General features: G+C 46.1%; 1 protein-coding gene across 5 annotated transcripts in view; it reads right to left on the reverse strand.

Moving 5' to 3' along the window:
- Positions 1-20,370, reverse strand: part of GRIP2 (glutamate receptor interacting protein 2) — a 293,641-nt gene that overhangs the window by 20,309 nt on the left and 252,962 nt on the right. For all 5 annotated transcript variants that reach the window (XM_080385611.1, XM_080385609.1, XM_080385610.1 and 2 more), the window contains 6 exons: positions 17,458-17,603; positions 16,801-16,881; positions 8,024-8,090; positions 7,096-7,241; positions 6,660-6,804; positions 2,100-2,239 (listed from right to left, as the gene is read on the reverse strand). In XM_080385611.1, coding sequence (XP_080241737.1) covers positions 2,100-2,239; positions 6,660-6,804; positions 7,096-7,241; positions 8,024-8,090; positions 16,801-16,881; positions 17,458-17,603 — 725 coding nt within the window. The remainder of the gene's footprint in view (positions 1-2,099; positions 2,240-6,659; positions 6,805-7,095; positions 7,242-8,023; positions 8,091-16,800; positions 16,882-17,457; positions 17,604-20,370) is intronic.

A 20,370-nucleotide genomic window follows, 5' to 3' on the forward strand; every position in this document is an offset into this window, starting at 1 on the left:
GCACATGGAATATAAGGAGCAACCACGGGGATTTGAGGATTCCCAAATATGAGAGAGTTGGGACCTAACCTCAATTCACGAACACATCTTCTTGTGCTTTGGAAGCTCCCTCCACACAGCCCTGCCCAGAGGAGTGTTGGCCTCTGCAAGCAATAGCCCGCAGCTTCTCTGGTTTCAGGGAGTCTCTTTTTTACTGAGAGCAGCACCTAGTCAGGGTGCTGGCTGCAAACGTGCTGTTACAAGCAGGTGTTTTAATGCGGTTCCAATAGCAATGCAACCTGGTCCCGAAGTACCGCAGCTGAAGTTACAGCTCCCTTCCAAGGTTGTACAACCTTGTATCAATTTCAAGGCTAGTCACCACCTCTCCAGAGTCTGCCACGCAGTCTCACAACAACACTGGAATTCCTGCGCCTGGTATCTTGAGGCTGAATTTCCCCTGATTAGTGATTGGAAAATGGAAAGCTGAATGTGGATGATGAAGCTCAGACCTTCCTTTTCATTATTTTAGTACTAATAGACCCTTATTATCATTGTATCAAACTCCCTTTCAGGCAAAAGCTATACAAGGAATGGTTTCTCAGCACAAGCATTTCTTTGTACGGAATATTTTAAAGTCCTCGTTGATTAGATGCCCTGTTAGCCATCCACACCCTGGATCTCTGACTCACAGAGGCTGGGATAAAAAGCCCTCTGAAAGTCTGCATTTGTCAGTGAGGACAGATTATTTTACCAGACAAAGCCCAGTGTCCTGAAAGTCCCTATTTTCCAAGCATTCAGAAGATTGCTCACCATGATTAACTCAAGATTACCTTGAAATTTCAATTACACCTGCTTCATTCTCAGAATGATTAACAAGTCTCCAACTGGCACTTGCATATCAATTATTTCAGCAAGCGACTGTGACAATGCTAAGTGTCAGCGGGGAGGGGAGCGGAAAAAGTGCTTCAGACCAAGGATCAAGACACTTGACTGCAGGGAACAAGACTGGGGTTTCTTGAAGAGGAATCAATTCCCCGGTTCTACCTCTATTTGCTAAGTCCCCACTCCCTGCCTGAGCTTCCTCCATTTGTAAAACAGGCGCATTGCCACACATTTTCAAACTGCTTTGAGGTCCACAGAAATGCCATGTTTCAGAGTGATGATACTTTTTCAGATGCAGGACAGATATCCCGTGAGCCACGCTTGCTGGGAAGAGCTTTATCGCTTGACTTCTCATTGCCATAGCACTGTGGGCCACTGGCTCGGTAGGTCCAACTAGATCTAGAGACTGCAGAAGCATGGCACATAAACGGACAGAAAATAACGGGTGTGGGGAGAGACAGAAATGCAGACAAAATACCCCTGCTACTTTCTGAACCTGATGAAAAAGCCTGTTTGTGATTATACAGTCGGGCAGAAAAGTTTCCATGTTTCCTGGTTTCGCCAGTCCCCCCTCTGTCCCCCCAAAAAGTGGCCTGCCTGTACTAAGTATACTTCTGGTCTTTGATATGTCAAGAAGAACAGCTTTAAAGTCACAGGGAGCTCAGCAGGGAAATGAGGAGATCTTTAGAGTGAAGGTAGATGGTTTGAAAGATGATCTTAGGACCCAAACCCAGGAAAGGGGGCATGAAAGATTTATTGCCAATTGCTTTCCAAAAATTGAATTAAAGCTGGGGTGGTGTTGTTTTTTTTTTTTTTTTCATGAATTCTACCAGCTCAGAGTTGCCTTGCTCATTTTGGTGAGTTATATTTTTAAAAAACTGCATTATTTATTTTTAAAAGCAACTTCTGCTTCACTTCTGTGTGAAATGCCCACACAGACAGGGAATGATGGTGCAAAGCATCAATCTGAAGAAAAAATGATCGCCAATAAACCTGTTGTCTAATCTCTTGCCAGTACCACAGAGAGCCCCTGGGTTGCCTTTTTGTTTCTCCTGTGAGGCAGAAGATAAAAAAACACCCACCTTTTCCCCCTGTCCCCCCATACCTCGACTACGCTGCCTCATCTCACCTTCCACAACACATGAAAGAAAACTTGCAGCAGCACCTGCTGCATTGCCCAGGGTCCCTGCTGGGCTGTGCCTTCACCCCCCCAGCCCAACCCAGGCTCCCCAACTCACTCTCCGACTGCTTCTTGATCTTCAGAGTGACCGTCTCTCCCGCCATCTGGAGCAGGTGAATGGCTTCGCTCAGCGGTTTGCCCTTGAGGCTCACGTTATTAATCGCTAATATCCGGTCACCGATGTGGATGGCTCCGGTTCTGGAGAGAAAAAGCGCTGTTAGAAACTTCAGAGAAGCAATTTGCCTCTGCGAGACAGGCCATTAAGTCGTTGCTCGAAGCAAGAGCGTATTAACTCTCAGTACTTTCAAATAGGTCTCGGCTTCCCCTTGTTATGCTGTATACCCATGAGTTCCTCTTCCTCACCACCACCAGGAATCTGGGCGTCCCCTTCATCTTCCACCTGCTCATATACATAGAAATACGCACAGTAACATATGCACTCCTGGGATCCCAGGTCCCTCAGGAACCGGCTGGGACTGCAGAGCATCTTACTGTCAAAACTCTTCAAAGCAAGGGGGTCTACACATGAAAACCACAAGTATTTCCAGTGCATGATGTCCACACAGAACTGAAGGGCTGGTTCACACTGACGGAAAGAAATTATGAGACAAACCTAGAAACCCATGGAAAAAGAAACAAAACCAAAATGGCCCAATGCAGATTGTGTGTGCGAACATGAGCTGAACCAGCTGCAGATCAGTTCACGACATGTTTAAAGCTCGCCCCTATACAGCTACACCACTGTGAGTTTCTCCATCATGACCAATGCTCTACAAGAGGTTACTGTGTTTTATTGCACAGCCACAGTCCAGCACTAGCTGCTGCTCTCAGCTGAACAAATCCTCAGGCTTCAGCAACAGTCAGGAACAAACTAACAAGTCACAGCAATTCTCTCCGTTCTCCATCCTTCCCCTCTGTGTCTGCCCACAGCCAGGGGCTCACTTCACCTCTCCCAGTGTTCGCAGCAGCTCCGGGAAGAGCAGGCAGGATGGCAGGATGGGATGTGTCCATCGCCAGAGCCGGCTGCCAAGGCAGGAGCTCGTGCTCGCTGCTGGCTGGACAGAGGTCACCACAGTCCCACTCCAGCTCCCTAACATCAACAAGGGAGAACAGCAATCCTCTTCTCCTCCAGCAGTGCCATCAGGTTTTGCTGTCAGGAACCTGTGTGATCGAGGCAGGAGGAGATGCCAATTTGGACTGCAGTATCTTTTTGTCCGTGGCCAGGTGCCTCTCTCACGTTACATCTCCAAATTGGACGGCTGCTCCTGCAGAACTAGAATTTGATATACTGTCACAGGCAAAACAGCTGTTTGCTGTGGCCCAAAATATGAAACTTTTGTAGACACACTGCCGTGAAATACCTACTGTAAGGACATCAAACTGGGAAATGTAGCCAAACAGCAGGCAGGGCTGTTCAGTCTGCTGCTTCTGCTGGGGCTGATGCGTTTGGACAAAGCCATGCCGGCCCCACCAGCCACTAGGTGTCTGTCTTGTCCCACCCAAACCAGCCTGAAAAAGCCCTCAGGGAAAATTTGTGCATTCACATAAATTATGTATCAAACTGGAACCAGAGTATTTGTCTTAAAAGTTTCATCTACATAGTCAAAAAAAACCCAACCAAGCCTAACTGCCAGCAGTTTAAATGCGATCCTTTGCTCGCTGCAGTGGTTCAGTGTTTGAGGTCTCCCGCTGCAGCCCTGAACCCAGCATAGGGATGAGTCTCCTATCCGAGGCACCAGCCTAACTGCCCACCTCTGAAAACATGACTGCTTTGCAAAAACTATGAAAGTCCCTCGGCAGGGAAAAATACAGAAACAATTAAAAAGAAAGGTCACATTCAGCCAGGTGTTTTTCTTCAAGAGGAAAAAAGTAAATCAGAGTCCAGTCCTCTCATCCGTCCATCTCCAGGCACCCCTGTGAGGACAAGCAGACAGAAGCCAAGTGGGAGCAACAGGGAAAGCTGTTTCTAGCTAATGACCCTTGTGCCCCTCCATCATCACTGACAGTCTTTAATTTACTTCAAACACAAATCAGCCCAAGGATCTGCAAGCTCCATGTCCCTTCCTGCTCAGAGGACACATGCAAGAGCAGAACTGAGCAGCAGGTAAGTTGTAGGGTGCTAAAGGGGCTGCTGGTACTTTCCAGCGAGCACTGGAGAAGAGGTAGCTGCATGCACATGGTAGGTATTTACCTGGCACGTTGGCAAGGCCACCATCCCTTCTGCCCCATGCCAACATGGGTTGATGCTGAGCACTCCTGGACAAAACCTTTCTGCAGCCACCTGCACCTACTTGACCAGGTGGCACTAAAGGAAGCTGGGAAGGCACTTCAAAATGCAAGCAACAGCCCAGAACTGCTCTTGGAGAACCATTACACCTCGACCAGAACTGAACGGTATCATTCAGGCACACTCCCAACCCCAAGAAGAAGGAAAAAAAAGTCCCATGGCCCAGGCTAAAGCCACCTATAAGGCACTGAAGGAGGGGAAACGGAGACTAGCACGGGAGAGAGCCACGGCTCAACACCATCCCAACAGCCTGAGCTGCCTCTGTAGGTTTCTATAAGATCAGACATGTACAAGGAGAAAAATGTTCAAGGTTAAGATAAAACCCAAGTCATCTGAATCTGGAGCCTTTTCAGCTTAGGCAGCCTGTCACTCGCTGTGATAGACGTGTGACAGCTCCTAGAGGACACCCTGCCTTCCCCATCGCCACGCAAGCAGCCCAAGCTGCAGTGCAGACCTTCACTTGTGCCTCTGCGAGAGCAGCCAGTGCGTCCCTGTTATCAGATGCTGGGATCTGGTTCACCCTGTGCCAGTGCTGCTGAAACCTGTCCTGTGCTCCAGTAAAAGCCAGGCACAGATTTGGGTTTAAATTCTTGTCCTTCACAAACCTGTCCCACCTTCAGAGCCTGACTAAGGGCACTGTGGCACAGGGAATTTCACAGGGTAGTGATGGCAGGAAAGGCACAATTTAGGGTAATGCTAGGACCGTCCCTTTTCCCTTGACAAGGTCAAGCCACTCCCTTCTGTTACTCCCAGTAGAAAAAAATACACCTTTCCTGCAGGCAGCCTTCAACCCAGTGCTCCTCATCCTCCCTACAGGGAGCCAAGGTTACGCAGAGAAATCCCCACGCTGTTCTGTCCCCATGCTGCTCCTCTGCACAGGCACCGTTATTTGTTAGTCAGCTGCGGTGAACATGCAGAACGGCTCCATCGCTCTTCTCAAAAGGCTTTTCATTCCTTACTGCCTGCCAGCTCCTGATCAAAATTCAATAGTACTGCAGCACTTGCCTGCACTAGGTTTCTCCGTGGAGCAGTCACTGATGTGTATCCGAGTTCGAAGGAGGAGCAGCCACAGCACGGCAAAGGGCACCGAGAGCAACAAGGGTGTGAGGCTGTCTTCTGACACCTGACAGCATTTGGGCTTTCTGCCCTTTAACCTCTCTCATGCTGGGCTGCAGGTACAGTGCAGAGCTGCTATGTAGAAAAGCCTTGGTACTCTGTGAAAAGACTAAACCCTACAGCGGCAGGCAGTGATATAAAATCCCCAAAGAAAAGAACTACTAATAATTCAGTCCATCCCTCTTCCTCACTTCTCGGGAGACGCTGCTGTTCTGCTTTCTGTACCAAAGGGAAGCAATGGAAATGTGCAGCAGCGTGCATGCTGAGAGCGCCAGGGACCCAATGCAGAAAGAGGCACTGAGCTGTTTTACAGTCCAGCCAAGAAGTGTGGCCTTGAAACAGAAAGACCAAAAGGCCAGATCTGCAGTCGAACCTCCCCAAGGTCTAGCACTTTACACCTATTTGTTCGAGGGTTTTTTGCTGCTGTTCTGCCTGTCCGGCAGCACAGGGTAAAGCAACCCTATGAGAAGCATGAGTCAGGGCTGCTGAAACGATCTATTTACAAGTCACAGTTACCGTACAGACAGATTAATTAAGATACAGTGTATGACTCAGTTCTACCTTGTATTCTCAGCAACGTCCTGATCCTTTAAATCCCACGCATGCCCATATAGTCAGACACATGCACACACAGAGTCAACCTCCCTGGTTGCTGAAGGTAAATCTGCACCTACGTTTATGCAGTATAAACATCTCCTGCTTGAGGCACACCAGCCCTGCACTGAGATACCTCCACATGTAACAGACTAACCGACCAGGAAGGATGGGTCAGAAGACCCCTGAGATCTGTAGTTTCAGCAGGACATGCCACTGTCATGGCTGTGAGCCATGATTTAGCAATAGGTGAGGTCCCGGACAGGAGGCTACAGTGGATTAGTGTGCAGGCTGGGCACTGTCCCCATGCAAGATGTGCATGAGAAACCACAGACCAGGCAGCACCTCTGCAGAAGTGGAGCCAACAAACACATGTCCCTGGCCACCGCATTCAGCTGACTCACAGGATCTGACTTTTCCAGCAGTGCCCTGCTTTGAGCCTCTCTCGCTGCCCTAACAGCACAGTCCCACCACCTGCTTCACAGCGCTTGGTACCTTCATAGCACCTTTCCTTTTTAGCAGACTGAAACACCTAAGAAGAGTTTATGACAGCAGAGGAAACTTGGCAAAGTTCAAGAGCCCTTCCCACATCAACTCAACCCCTCTGCCCCCAAACCTCACCTTTCTGCCAGCCCTCGTTTAGTCAAGCCTGAAATGACGATAGGATCGAAAGGCTCCTCCGTCCCAGAGATGGTTATTCCCAAGGGGCCACCATATCGCTTCAGTTCCACTGTGTAGATAATAGCACCGGTTGTCTCCTGCTCATCTGAAAGAGAAAACGGGAATGCTGAATTTTTTTAATTAGCCATATAAAAGAGGTCATAGGAAAGACTTGAAGCATTTAGAAGCAAAAGCCTGAGGTCTTCAGCCATGCTCATACCAAAGAGCATTTTAACCTTCCAGACTCCATTTAAGGGCAGAATAACAAAAATAGACTATAATCAATTGGAAAGTGGTAACCGGACAGGCAGCAGCCCTTATCTTTGTTAGTTTGCACTACCTATTGGGAAATGTCATTACAGTGGACAGGCACCAGTTTGCATCAGGATTTCTGTACCAGAATTATCTTCATCCTTCCTAATCTTCAATTTGACCAGGTCTTCACACTGCCTTAAAATCTGCACAGCATCCTCCATTGAGCAATTGTCGAGTCGGATGTTATCAATGGCTAACAGCTTGTCCCCCGGTTCCAAGGTGCCAGTTCTACGTGGAAAGAAAAAGAAAACTAAAAGTACATTTGTATTTGCCTTTCAGATCCCACGACACATTCAGTCCTGCAGTGGCAGTGACAGTATTAACTTTTTCCTGTCCTTAATCTTTTCTGGGAAACAACCCTGAATGGAGTCTGGCACAATTGCAACTAAAAGGCAGGAAGTTTGTATAGAGTTTACATCAACACGGAACACGGCAGAAGGATTAGATACACAGCCCGGGTAACCTACAGCACTGAAAAATGCCCCAAGTTTAACTGACAGGTAGTCTACCTTTTATGGAAACTCCTATATGAGCACTCCTAGAAATGAGTCCCCTGGCAGCACTAGCCTGGCTATGAGGTGTTGAGATCAGAGGTGCAGTCAATAAATGCTGAGTTATTTGCACAGTTCTCCACCGGTGCCCACAATTCACTCACTCCGAGTAGGAGCTGAGACACGGCAAACTACCTGATGAACCATGGCCCTTTACGGGATATATGAAGCCCTTTACCACATGCTCTTAAATGCTAAACATCCATCTCCCATAGGATCAGCAGACATCTGAATCAGTGCCCTGGCCGCCTTCTCCATTAGCTCAACTCTACATGCTGCAGTCCAGACAGTTTTTATTGCAAGCCCTTCTGTGGTCTAAGACACACCTCTAGGGTTGAGATCTTGTTGGATGCTGGTAAAATCCAGACCTGACTGCTACTGCCTGGGCTTCGTCTTAACTCTCATTACCAGGCCAGACATTTTGCAATGGGTTTGGCAGCTGGGAAATTCTGCACTCACCTATGTGCTACACTCCCCTTCTTGATGTCAGAGATGATCAAAGGTTCCCCAGGCTTTCTGCTTGCAGCTGCAAAAGACACACATGGGTATAAAGCTTGGTATTGAGTCTGCTGTCTAGCATGGGGATGGTTAATGGGGAGCAGGAGTCTTAAGGAAAGGGAATTTATATTCCTTTGGCAAAATGATGCTTCACGCTTGAACTCTGAAAGGCGCATCAGGAAAAAAAAAAAAAAAAAAGGAAGCAAATCCCTGCCAAAGTTTGTGGGTTGTCCTTTGCCCAAGTTAGCTAGCTGCTTCCTTCAGATTCCTCCTGAAGGGGAGGACACGTGGTGTCCAGCAGGAAAAGGTGGAATTGCCCAGCCCCAGCACTGTTAAACACCCACTCACCTACATCTCTTGGCACAAGACAGCAAGTCAATGGCTGTGGCAACAGTCAGGCATTAGCACTGCTACCTAGGGAGTACCTAGAGTTCAGTGTGGTGGTTAATATAAATATTTCTGTGTTCTTGAAGTGTGCTGGGAAGTTTTCCAGGTAGAAAACCACCCAGGAAAAATCAGATAAAACATTGTTTTCCAGCTGGTTCAGCTTCCCAGGCCACTTCATCACACAACCAGATAAATCAGAGCTGGTCTCCACGCTGGGGCTGGAAGGGGTGGTTTCCAACTCTTCTCTCCTGCCCGACCCTGATAACTTTTTCAGCCCACAAGAGATGTGAGTACACATCTCTGGAAGCATTTGTATTTTAAAATTTGTCTGCAAGACTGCTTCTCTCTTGAGAAATCCAAGAGAGAATTATGACTGAAAAGCCTCCTGACCTCTCTGCCATTCACACACCAAACATATGCCACGAGCATCCTTTTCACGCCGCATTGCTCTCTCCTGCCTTGATCGTCTCATTTAAAGCTGATGGAGCTTCTCAGCAAAAACTGCGTGGGAAGGAAGAAACTCACAGCATCTGAACATATCCAGTGCAGGTCAGAGATTAAAATATCTGTAAGGTATATGGCATCAACCACAAAGAGATCCACCTGCCTGAACAGCAGTCAGAAAGCCCCAGAAAGTCAGACGTAAAGAAATAGGTGCTTCCTCTCACCAACCCCTCTGCTCTAGATTTTTCTGTTGTTTGCATTCATTTTTGAGATTTAAAAACGTATGTGCTAACCCATCACCTTCAAGGATACCCTCTCCCAGATATAACTGAACCTTCTGTACCGAACAGAGCAAAAAGACAGCCAATCTCAGCCAGAGCAAGGGCTGAGTATAGAAGTTCAGTCAGACAGTGAGAGCAGAGTGTGGCTGATTTTGCGATAATCACAGCAATGCCACTGCTGAATGATAGAGAGCCTGGAAGAATTATTGAGCCAGATTGTTTAGTCTGGACAAAAGGAGGCTCGGTGGAGACCGTATCGCTCTCTACAACTGCCTGAAAGGAGGCTGGGTGAGGTGGGGTCGGTCTCTTCTCCCAAGTGACAAGCGACAGGACAAGAGGAAACGGCCTCAAGTTGCACCAGGGCAGGTTTAGATTGGATATTAAGAAAAATTTCTTCACCAAAAGGGTGGTCAAGCACTGGCACAGGCTGCCCAGGGAGGTAATTGAGTCACCATCCCTGGAAGTATTTAAAAGACATGTAGATGTGGCACTTAGGGACACGGTTAGTGGTGGACTTGACAGTGCTAGGGCAACGGTTGGACTTGATGATCTTAAAGATCTTTTCCAACCTAAATGACTCTATAATTTGCCCCCTAGCTTAACTAGAGCACGGTGTCAGGCACTTTTGGTCTGGACACTCACATTCAGATTGCGGCCGCAGGTCAAAGAGAAGTGGATGGGTTGTGGAGACTCACCAAGGGTTTGTGCCTGTGTTCAACCTGCCCACAGCACGGACCAGCCAGCAGACAGACTGACACACACCGGGCAGAGCTGAGCAGTGGGAGGGAAGATGGGGTGCAGCAGCTAAAATCTACACAGAAATCCCCACTCTGATTGAGAAGGCCACACACCATGGACTAACAGCACAAGGTACAGAGACATAGCACCCTGTTGTTACTATTTCTGTTCTCTTTTTCAATATAGGAGATGTATTTACAGCTGAGAGAGGGGTAGAAAGCAGTGGTCCGAGTGGCAGTGACGGGAAACCCTGTTAGCACACCCTGAGCCCTGGTTCGGGCTGGCATCGCCGCATATTTAATCACACCCTAGCCTGGTTCTGTCAAAACAATCCAGGTTAGCAAAAATAGTTTTCACTGCAAGGTTTGTTTACTAGTTTCAAAGCAGAAGCAGCATGACAGAAAGGGGTTAGGGAGGAAGGATCTCCCCAGCCCTGGTGGTGCGTTGGGGATGGCTGTCTCTCAACCTGACCCAGCCACAGCTGGAATGTGTCCAGAGACCGTGAACACTCAAAAGAGCAAGGGGGGTGGGGGGAGAGGAAAAAAAACCCCACAAACCAGCAAGTACAGACAACAGCATGCCTCAAGCTCCGCAGAGATGGTGTTATCTCAGTGTTTGCCTTAGAAGCCCTGAGACACCTGGGGGGATCCTGCCCGCAGTCAGGCTCCAAGCAGAGAGCGAGACCTCGTCCTTCTGCAGCTCCACAGTTGGTGTCAGCACAACTGCCCGCATCAGAAGCGAGGGTGACAAACTAAGTGCTTTGTCCATTAGGAAACAAAGCAAGTTTTAAGGAAAAATCATTCTGGATCTGTGGGTTTTTTGGAAGTTGTGCTTTCCAAACAGATTTTCTTGAGACTTTAGTTAAATGGAAGAGCCATGTAGAACTGCATAGAACTGTCCCTACCACCACAGTACCCAAATTTTAATAGATGATGGCTCTCTGTTTTAAATGAACAGCATAAAATGGAAAGGCTTTATAAAACCATCATTATTAGTCAGCATCTACAAATGATTAGGGAGACTTAGTGAATAATTATTCCCTCTCAAGAGGTATAAGATACAAAATTAATATAATGAAATCTCAAAGCACAGAACAGTCACTTGCTGTTAGTTTAGTAACCAGTAGTTACTAACTTGATTAATTCACCTTTGGTACCCCAAAGCCCTTCCTGGAGCCCCAGCAGAGTGCCCAGCTGGGCTTTCCGCCCATCAGCTGGGACCAGGCTGCTCCTGACTGCCCCAGCCACCATGGTACCCACATCTTTAACCGTCCTGGGCTGCTCACACAGGGTGACAACATGCTTCTGTGTACCAGCTGCCTGGCTACAGGTGAGAGCTCCACTTTCACTGAAGTAGTGGCTCAGTCTAGGTCAGAGGCATTAGCTATATAGATCTCTAGTGAGATTTTGGATAAACCATTTCTAATTTGTCTGCACTTAAAAAAGCCCTTAAATTACATTAGTATTTTATTAGAGCTGTGGTCTTTGGAGTTCAGATACTTGCACAGATGAGCATAGCCTCTTTGTCCATTCATTTCTGCTGTCGATGTCCTCAAAGGACATTGCCTTGGTAACTCTGCTGCAGGAAGACACGGTTCGGATGCCCAGCCTTGCCTCTGGGTCTTGCTTTCCCATTTGTAAAATGGAGATGGCAGCAAAAGGAGTCAAGGGAAGAGATGGATCATGCCACAGAGACAGAAGCTGGTGTGCAGAAACCCATGATCTCTCTTGGCAGGTGCTCTGCTTGTGGCCTCCATCTGCCAGGGCAAACCACTTCAGGTGGAAGTAGGCTCTTTTTCAGATACATTTGTATTTTTGGTGGGTTTGCCAGTATAAAAAAGTTTAAATCTGCTCCAGTGATCCACAGAAAGCTCCATAAATCAACAACTGGTCAAGGTAGAAACGTGGGGTGGGAGAGAAACTCAAAATGAAAACACTGCTTGGCAGCGGTGACAGGGCAGTGATAAAAAGGTGAATTGATCAATACCATTATTTACTTTTTATAAATTGCTTTCAGTCTCTCGCCACCTCTGCTGGGATTCTGGCTTGCTCGGTGTTTACTCTGTGATGGATGACAAGGCTAGAAACACATGTCCAGTTTGTGTTTTTAATAGAATGCATAATGACCCGTATTGGTAAATTATTCCCCTCCAAGGAGCACAAGCACATATCTTACACACATCCACCCATTATAAATGCCCTTTGTTATTGACCAAGCCAAAGCAGCACTCTGCCAACGTGTAATTAAAGAAATTGTAATAATGCCATAAGAATACATTTAAGAAAGCAAGCATTTATAAACGGGAAAGAATAAACAAAATCAGAAACCCAATAATCTCAGGATAGCTAAGGAATGAGGAGAGAAATAAAAGCAAATCAGAATCGATTGCAAAAAGCAGCAGTGAAAATTAAATCCCCAGTACCCAACTTCTTCCTCTATCATTCATTAGTTTTAGCAGCAGGTGCATGAATTATCAGTGCCTCCAGCAGCGTATTTGCCCCACTGCAGATCTATTGCCTTTCAAAATCTGGTAGCAAAACCGGGACAGAATATCCCACTTGGGTAACAGCACCAGAGTGAATCAGCTGCAAATCTTAGCTGAATCCGCAATGCTAGTGAGGGGGCAGCACGTGTGGCTGCCAGGCACACTGCCACTTGCAGACACACTCTGCTGGGCCGGTGGCATGGCCCCGGTTAATCCAGTGCCAGCAAAGCTAGACTGGCTTGGCTCACAGATCCATCTTCTCGCTAGGACAGTGACTACACTACTTAAGCGACTTAAAGTTGTCTATCTACCCAAATTCCAGTTTTATCACCCAGAAGCAGATATACTACCTATTCCTTATCTGCAGTACTTCATGTCAAGGGCACAGGTATTGATTTGTTGAGATATATAAAGGTAATTTGATAAACATGCTATAAAAAGCATTAATGCATATCTAAAGTGAATGGTGATTTCAGTATTTGTTTAAACAGCAACAACAACACACCTGTACCCTGCAGCAAATTTCACAACTAGCCCTTGGAGAAGGTATTTGAGACAGACCAAAAAACCCCCAAACAAACATACCAAAAAAAAAAAAAAAAGGCACCACAAAAAGCAATCTTTTGTGTAATCAACTATCATTTTCCAGAGGCTAAAAACAAATCCATATCTTATTTTAAGATGTCAGGTATTGAACCTACAAGAATGCACAACTATTAGCTTCTCGCTGCTGGAGATTTTAATTTGTAAGAGATTTACAGAAAACCTACAAAGGCATAACTGTATCATTAGAACGGAATACAGCCAGCAAGATCAGAGCACTTAAGGCATGTGTTCTGCTAATGGAGATGAGTTGTTCAGGCTAACAAGAGCCAAATCTTCACATCCATATGTCAAAAATCTCACTTTGCACATCTTTGCATCCCCAGCATTCCGAGCACCCCAGAGGTCCCTGCAGACAAGTGAGCTTCACAGCCTACACAGCTCCTTAAGCCACGCCGCGCAGGAGTGCACGCTTGGCTCTTCAATCGGAGCAGCTGTTCTACAAACAAATGCAGCCCTCTCCCTGGGACAGAAACTGAGGCACTGGAGTGTGGAGAAAATGAGAGCAATTTTGCTGGCGTCTTGTCCCTTCACCCCTGGACAAAGCCCACGGAAGCAGTGCAGCCAAGGCAGCTTTGGTGTTTTGCTTTGCTAATTTTCATTTAGCAAATGCAGGAGACTGAAATGAGGCTTGAGGGCATCAAGGTGCCACAGAAATACAAATCAGAGTCAGTGAGAGACTCACCCCTTGGGTTTCCTATTCATCCTTCAGGGAACAGAAGTGGAAATAATGCTATATGCATATATTGACATCATGTGTCTTAATTTACTGCATCCCTTTGCCATGCTGTGTTTGCGCAGGAGGAAGAAACCGTTCTGCATGCACAGACCACAACCAGGGGCTTGCCCAGCCCAAGCCTTCTCTTTCTGGAAAACCTTGAGACCTCGGAGAAGATGAAATGCCCTCAGCAAACATCTGCCCCTCACCAGGAGCAAGCACAGACCCCCTCTATATGTTCATCCCAGGACTAGCAGCACCTGCCCTCATACAAAAACCTCCTGGGTTTTCAGCCCTTTTATGAGGCTTTCCAGCAGATTTATGTTTCCTCCTGCAGTCAGCTCCATTACACGATTTCTTCCAACACATCCATCAAGAATCTTGCTCTCCCCCCCTTTATGTAGCCCATCTCCCGATTAGCTCTGAGAGGCACAGCACAGCAAGAACTTGATCACTTTTATTTCTGTAGTGCTCCTCTGATGAGGTCGTAACACTTTCTGCCCACGTAAGAAGGCTGTGGCAAACCTTCCTAGACAGAGGAATTAACTACAGATGTGCCTGCTGAAGCCAAGAGGTAAAACTCAATGAAAGCAACTCATCTTTCACCCACAGTGTAGCTGGACCACAAGGTTTATGAACAAATCCATTTCTGTGGCCACATCTACTGACCCATCCAGCTTGTCATCTATTTAACCTGCCCCAGTTTTACAAAGTAAGGAACAGGAATCAATGTGAGAGGCCAGAAAACCAAGTCCGCTACTTTGAAACAGTAGTTATGTGCTTTTCCGCGTCAAAAGGGAAGTTGTAAAAGCTTTTTTCTAGCTCTATACATGCATTCAAATCAGCAGAAATGGGAGGAACTGAGCAAACCAGTTATTTTTACCTTTTCCCTTGCTGCTTGCATCACATTCCCACATGCACGTCATGTCTCTGCAGGAGGTAGTTACCATAAGGCTGCTTGCTTTGGTTTTAATGTTTGAAACTGGTATATTTATCTGCCTGGTCAGAGTCAGAGTGACAAAATCATGATCTAATTTGCTAAGGGTCATGTGGACATAGGCTTATACAGACTAATAAAGGGAAACAGAATTAGGATTCAACTAGCATTTCATCCTTGCCACCACATTTTCTGGATGGCTGTCTTTTGCTCCATTTGTAAATATAATTTTGGCTTTGACTCAGCAAAGGACTGAAATACATCTTAAGCTTATGCATTTGCATTACTTAAACAACGTCCTGCAAACACGTTCAACAATCAAAAAGATCAAATCTATTATATTGTTAAAAAACTGCTTTGTAGTTGGATAATGGGTATCTAACTATTTAAAACTCAGGGGTTAGTTTCTTTTTATTTAGTGGTGATTTCAAAAAAGCGTGTGAAATCAATTTTTTAAACAAATCTCAAATGAAAACATCTTCAAAATAAAAATATGCTTGAAGTGTAAATGCACATCTGAAGATGATCTCATTTAAGTGAGACTCTTCAAATAAAAACTAATACTCTTGCCAGCAACTCGCAGGTTCATTTTGCTCTCCAGCCCCAGATACAAACTAAGCTTTGAAGCCTAAATGGGATGAACCCTTGGCCATGCTCAAGCCAGAAGATTTTTGCTGCCAGATCCACTGTCCTAGGTTGCTACCTGTGAGTGCAGCGCCAGCGCAGTGGGCAGGCTGGGAACCCAGCACAGGCTGGGCTGCTGCACCGGACCCTGCTCGCCCATCAGTGAAATGTCGTTACAGGTACCCCGCTGCTTTCGGAAAGCATTTTGATGTCTTCAGGCAGTAACTGCTAGCAAGCCAAATGTTAAATACTGTGCTGTCATTTCTCAGGATTAACCTTGTGGCACAAATAGGAGAAGCTGGGAAGAGGGAGAAGAAATAACACAGGGTGCAAAGCCATCATCCTGTCGATGCTCAAGCCACCCCTGAGAATCACCCCACTTAGACCAGAACACCTCCAATTAACTCACTAACTAATGCTGTAAATGCCAAGAGGTAATTGCAAATAGCTTATCTATTTTAATGAAACTTAGTTTTAAAGTGTCCCCAGCAACTCCATTCCCCAGACACAGCTGGGTCTGCACTCCTGAGGGCTTAGACGCAAGATCCCATTACTGCAGCCTCACAAGCTGCTTTGTTTCAGCTGAGAGGTGATGGCAGCCTCTGGGCATGGCAAATCTGAGATGATTCAACTCAGTTTACCCAGCAGTGAAAGAGGGATGAGTGACGTGACACATGCTTACATTTGCCATAAAGGAAAAATTCACTGACGCAAGGCGTAACAACACCCCAAGCTAGCCAGAAATTCAGGATGGATCTGCCTGTATCATCCCCTTACAGCATCTTCTCCAACAAGGCCAAAAGGTCTTTAAATGAAAAATACGCTTCAGAAGAGAAAGATAATTAATCAAGAGTGTGCAGAGAAGAGAGAAAAGAAAGAAGAAGGTTTATGTCTTGTTCTCTCAGTGCCCACCAAGTCCTGGCACATGCACCTCCTCCTCCGTGGATGCGGTTAATCAACACAACAAACCCCAGCAAAGTCTGCCCAGCACCTTCCTCTCCTTAAAGTGCCTCCCCCCCAGGCCTAAGACCTGCCACCCTCTTCATCTTCCTCTTTCTTTTGGCAGTTTCCCCTCTCCACCCTTCAAGCTGTGAGCTCACCTGACACTTGCTCTCCTCCTTCCACCTCTCCCTGCGAGGGTCCCACCAGACCCAGGCAATTTTTTTTTAAAAAAGAACATAATAAAAGTGTCAGCAAGGAAATAAAAATAATATTACTAGTATACTGTATAATTATATACGTATAATATTATAAATGTCTACAATATTAGCCTGTGACACAGACCAACTGATCAGCTGAGATGCATCCTTTGCCTCTATCCTTCACGCAGCCACTTTTCTCTGCGGCTGGCAGCTTGTGGAGGCAGGAACCACGCATCTAATTTGGTTTGGGATAAATCACAAGCACTGTGAGCACTACCAGGAAACCCCACGTAATCTCTCTCCGCTGGGCCCCTCTGATGCGCCAGGGTGGAAAGCAGTGGCTCTTGCAACTGCTAGTGCAAGTCTGAGCAATACTTACAGCTGATTGTAATTCCAAGCTCTACACCTCTTTTCTTGGGCAATTTAACATGGAAAGTACCGCTGCTGGGTATGACAGACTCTGTAAAACCAAAAACAGACAAAAAAGAGAAGTGGAGGAAAAAAGAGAGTTTTCAGTTGCATGGATGGTTTCTTTGGGTTAAAAGGTTAAAATTTGGATTCTCATTAAAAATACATGCTCTGAACACCAGGTGAAGTGCTCACATCACGCTGTATTTCAAGATTGAGGCAGCTCTGTCAATGTAAAAGGAAAAAAAGTTTCTTTTTTTTTTTGGTCTTCTGAATACAAAGCTGCACTTTAACCCCAGCCAATAGCTTTGGCTCCCTCCTTGCTTCATGGCCATAAATTAATATCAATATTATTCATATTAATGGCCAAATACTTAAAGCACATGTGGCCTCTTCATCGAGTCCTTAGGCTTATCTCACACAAGGCATTTATGAAAGGATCAGAAGAAGGAGCATCCACATCGGGGCACATTAGAGAACAACAAGAAATGGAAAAGGTCTTCTCACTCTTCCCTCTGAGCTCTCACAAAAACCTTGTGTATTTCTGTGAATACAGTCCCTCCTATGGGTTAGCAAAGGCACTAGCAGAGCCCTCCTGGTAGAAGCAGCAATTCCCTTGGCAACATACCTGCAACATCAAATTCAATCTCCAGCACCACTTTGTTCGTAAGCGCGGCATCACGCAAAAGCTGATTTGCTTCCTCCATAGTCCCATCCTCGGTTGCAATGCCGTTGATAGAAAGGACTCTGTCTCCTACTTGTAGCAACCCACACCTGCAGTCCACATCAGGAAAACAGGGAAAGAGAACAAGGAGGCAAGGTAAAAGAGGAAAGGAGGAAAAAAACCCACAACACCACAACCAGCCATGAGTTACTTTTGCCAGGCAAATTTGTTACAAGACACGCAGAGTTGTGACAAACCCTGCCGAAGTGGCCCCAAAGAGAAGATAACTAATTATGCAGTGCCTGTCCCAGTGCCGGGAGCCCCCTGGAAGGTCACAAGGCAGCCAACTCCTTGTGGTTTGCTTAAGTTCAAATACACTTTGCTCCTAAATAGCCATTTTTAGTCACATTTCCTGCAATTTCCAGAAAAAAAAAAAAAAAAAGTAACCCTCCCCTTCCTAAAAGTCAACACCACGGCCATGAGACGAGTGTGATACATAGGTGAGAAAGGAGGGTATGTGCTCTCCTACCCTATCTAATAGTATACGGCTCTTTCCATGAAACCCAAACTAATGGCACTGAAAATTGCAGATTCCTCTGCTCAATACATGGCTAATACCGAAGCTACAATCCAATGAACTCACTGAAATGTCTCAGCAAACTAGATAATCACTTAACCCTTGTAATTTCATTTCTGGAAGCCAAACGTACACTGATACAGTTTAACTGCCTTGAAAGGCCAATCTTACCCCGCTGCGCTAGCCACAACTGGCCTTTTGGGGTTTTTGGTTTAGACCCACTTTCACAAAGAGCAGCATCAGCAGGTTTTTTCAATTTGGAAGAAAAACAGTGATGACAAAGCTATGATAGAGATATCCTGCTACAGCATGGTTTGTCTTTTGGGAGTCCTCTTCATTTATAAGCAAGGTTTCCTCACACATGAACCACTACATTCCTACATTCACTAGCCACACTCGCTTTTTTTTTTTTTTTTTTTTTTTCCTAAATATACTGCAATGCCAGCAAGACAACCCTCCAAATTATCCCTCACAGCTAATTTGAGCTGAACCATGGCTCTACAAAATCAGGAGTGTAGTCTTCCCTGTGACTGGCCATGGGCAATGGCTTATCTTCCTTCTCCTCCATACCCTTCATCAGTTGTTCACTATCACTGCATCTTTTCAGATTTTTCACGCGTCACCCCTCTGTAAGGCTGTCCACTTGAGCAGAGCTTGGGAAAACTTCCTTCATTCATCATTAATGCAAGCTACAGAGTGGTGTCCAAAGTAAGTTGTGGGTTATGGGAACAAGTTTGAGGTTCACCTCAACATTTGCAGTGATTTTACCACAAACATTTCCCAGAAGGCATCAGTATCCTGTTTTGAGCCTCCTCCAGAGAATCTTTATTCCTTTCCTGTTTAATGATCAAGCACATTCTTCACCCTCTCTTTTCTAGTTGTCTGCTTCCACTGATACTTCACAGAAGACAGCTTGTTTTTTTCTGATCCTTCCAGCCACTCTTCATCACTCACACCCAACTCAACTGTAAGAAAACATGGTACCACAGCTTCAAGGCACATGAAGACGACACCAAAGGCAATGGCCACTGGCTCTATTATTCACCTCCAAGCAACAGGGCGTATATGAAATGCCAGGTTATCAAGAAAAAATACACACATCAAAATTCAAGAAAAATGGACCAGCACAACAGTTTTTGCTGGTGGCCCATCAAAAGCTGAGATAAAAGTAAGTTTGGAGAGAGCCTAGAGAGGTTATTTTACTGGTAAGAAGGTATTAAGCTTGCAGTATATTTGTACTGCTGCCTGCGTTCATGCCATCCATGGAAAAACGCTGGCTATTTTATGAGATGTAAATTCAGAACGGTTTGTTCAAGGAGACTGGGATTAGGACAGACAACTCCATGGTGTACAAACGAACCTGCCCTTGCAAATAAATTCCATCATGTTGAACTGCAGTCCTTTACTGGACTTGTGGCCATGCAGCCACATAGACACACTTGGAAATAACAGCTTATAAATATGGAGATGCCAAGGAGTACAACAGAGATGCCTCCTCCAGCACCAAGAGCTCTCTTCCTATGGCCATAATGCACCTTTCAGAAAGGAGGTATCCACATCTGCATCCCACAGACATCGCTGTCATTTCAAGGTCACACAAGGACACAATTTTGGCACCACTGTTTCAGCCACATGGCCTGGGAGATCATAGGATGCTTTTACCCAGCAACAAAGTAAACATTTGCCACCTTTCCCACCAGAGCTGCCTTCTCACAAAACAACCGTTTCTTGTGTTTCTTCACTCACGATACAATAGCTCTGTTAGGTCAGAAATTTTTATTTCTTTTACTGTTAGTCTCAGTCAACCATGGTTGTTTAAGCCCTGGCCTTGCAGGTTTATAAAAGTTTGTGGACTGAAGCCGCAACCTTCTGGCTCCCTCCATGAGTGCAAGGAGATCCGACGTGCCTTGTTAACCCTTCAGAATAATTCCAGAGACACCAGTTTCCAGCTGTCACGTGCCCGTGTGTTAGAGGAGCAGGGCCGAGGGAGCCAAGGGTCCTGCAGCCCTCTCCTTGGCTCTGCTGTGGGATCCTACGTGAACCTTTTCAGACAGCTTTCCCAAGGAGAGGGCGCTTGTCTCAGAGGTGCACAGCCCAACATCAGAGCTCGCAAAGTGCTTTGCGATCATGGGAGAAGTGCTTTAAAATCAGAAACAAGAGTATAGGCATCTCCTGGAGACAGCCCTATGATGTGGTGGAGTCCATGACGGGAATGAGTCTCCCTGGGGTTACAGAGATTTGCATTTTGTCATGACTCATTCCTCGGGCTCAAAGACAGCAACAGAGCAGTGGAGGTGTCT

This window comes from Falco punctatus (genome assembly GCF_963210335.1).
Source record: "Falco punctatus genome assembly, chromosome: 4".
NCBI lineage: Eukaryota > Metazoa > Chordata > Aves > Falconiformes > Falconidae > Falco > Falco punctatus.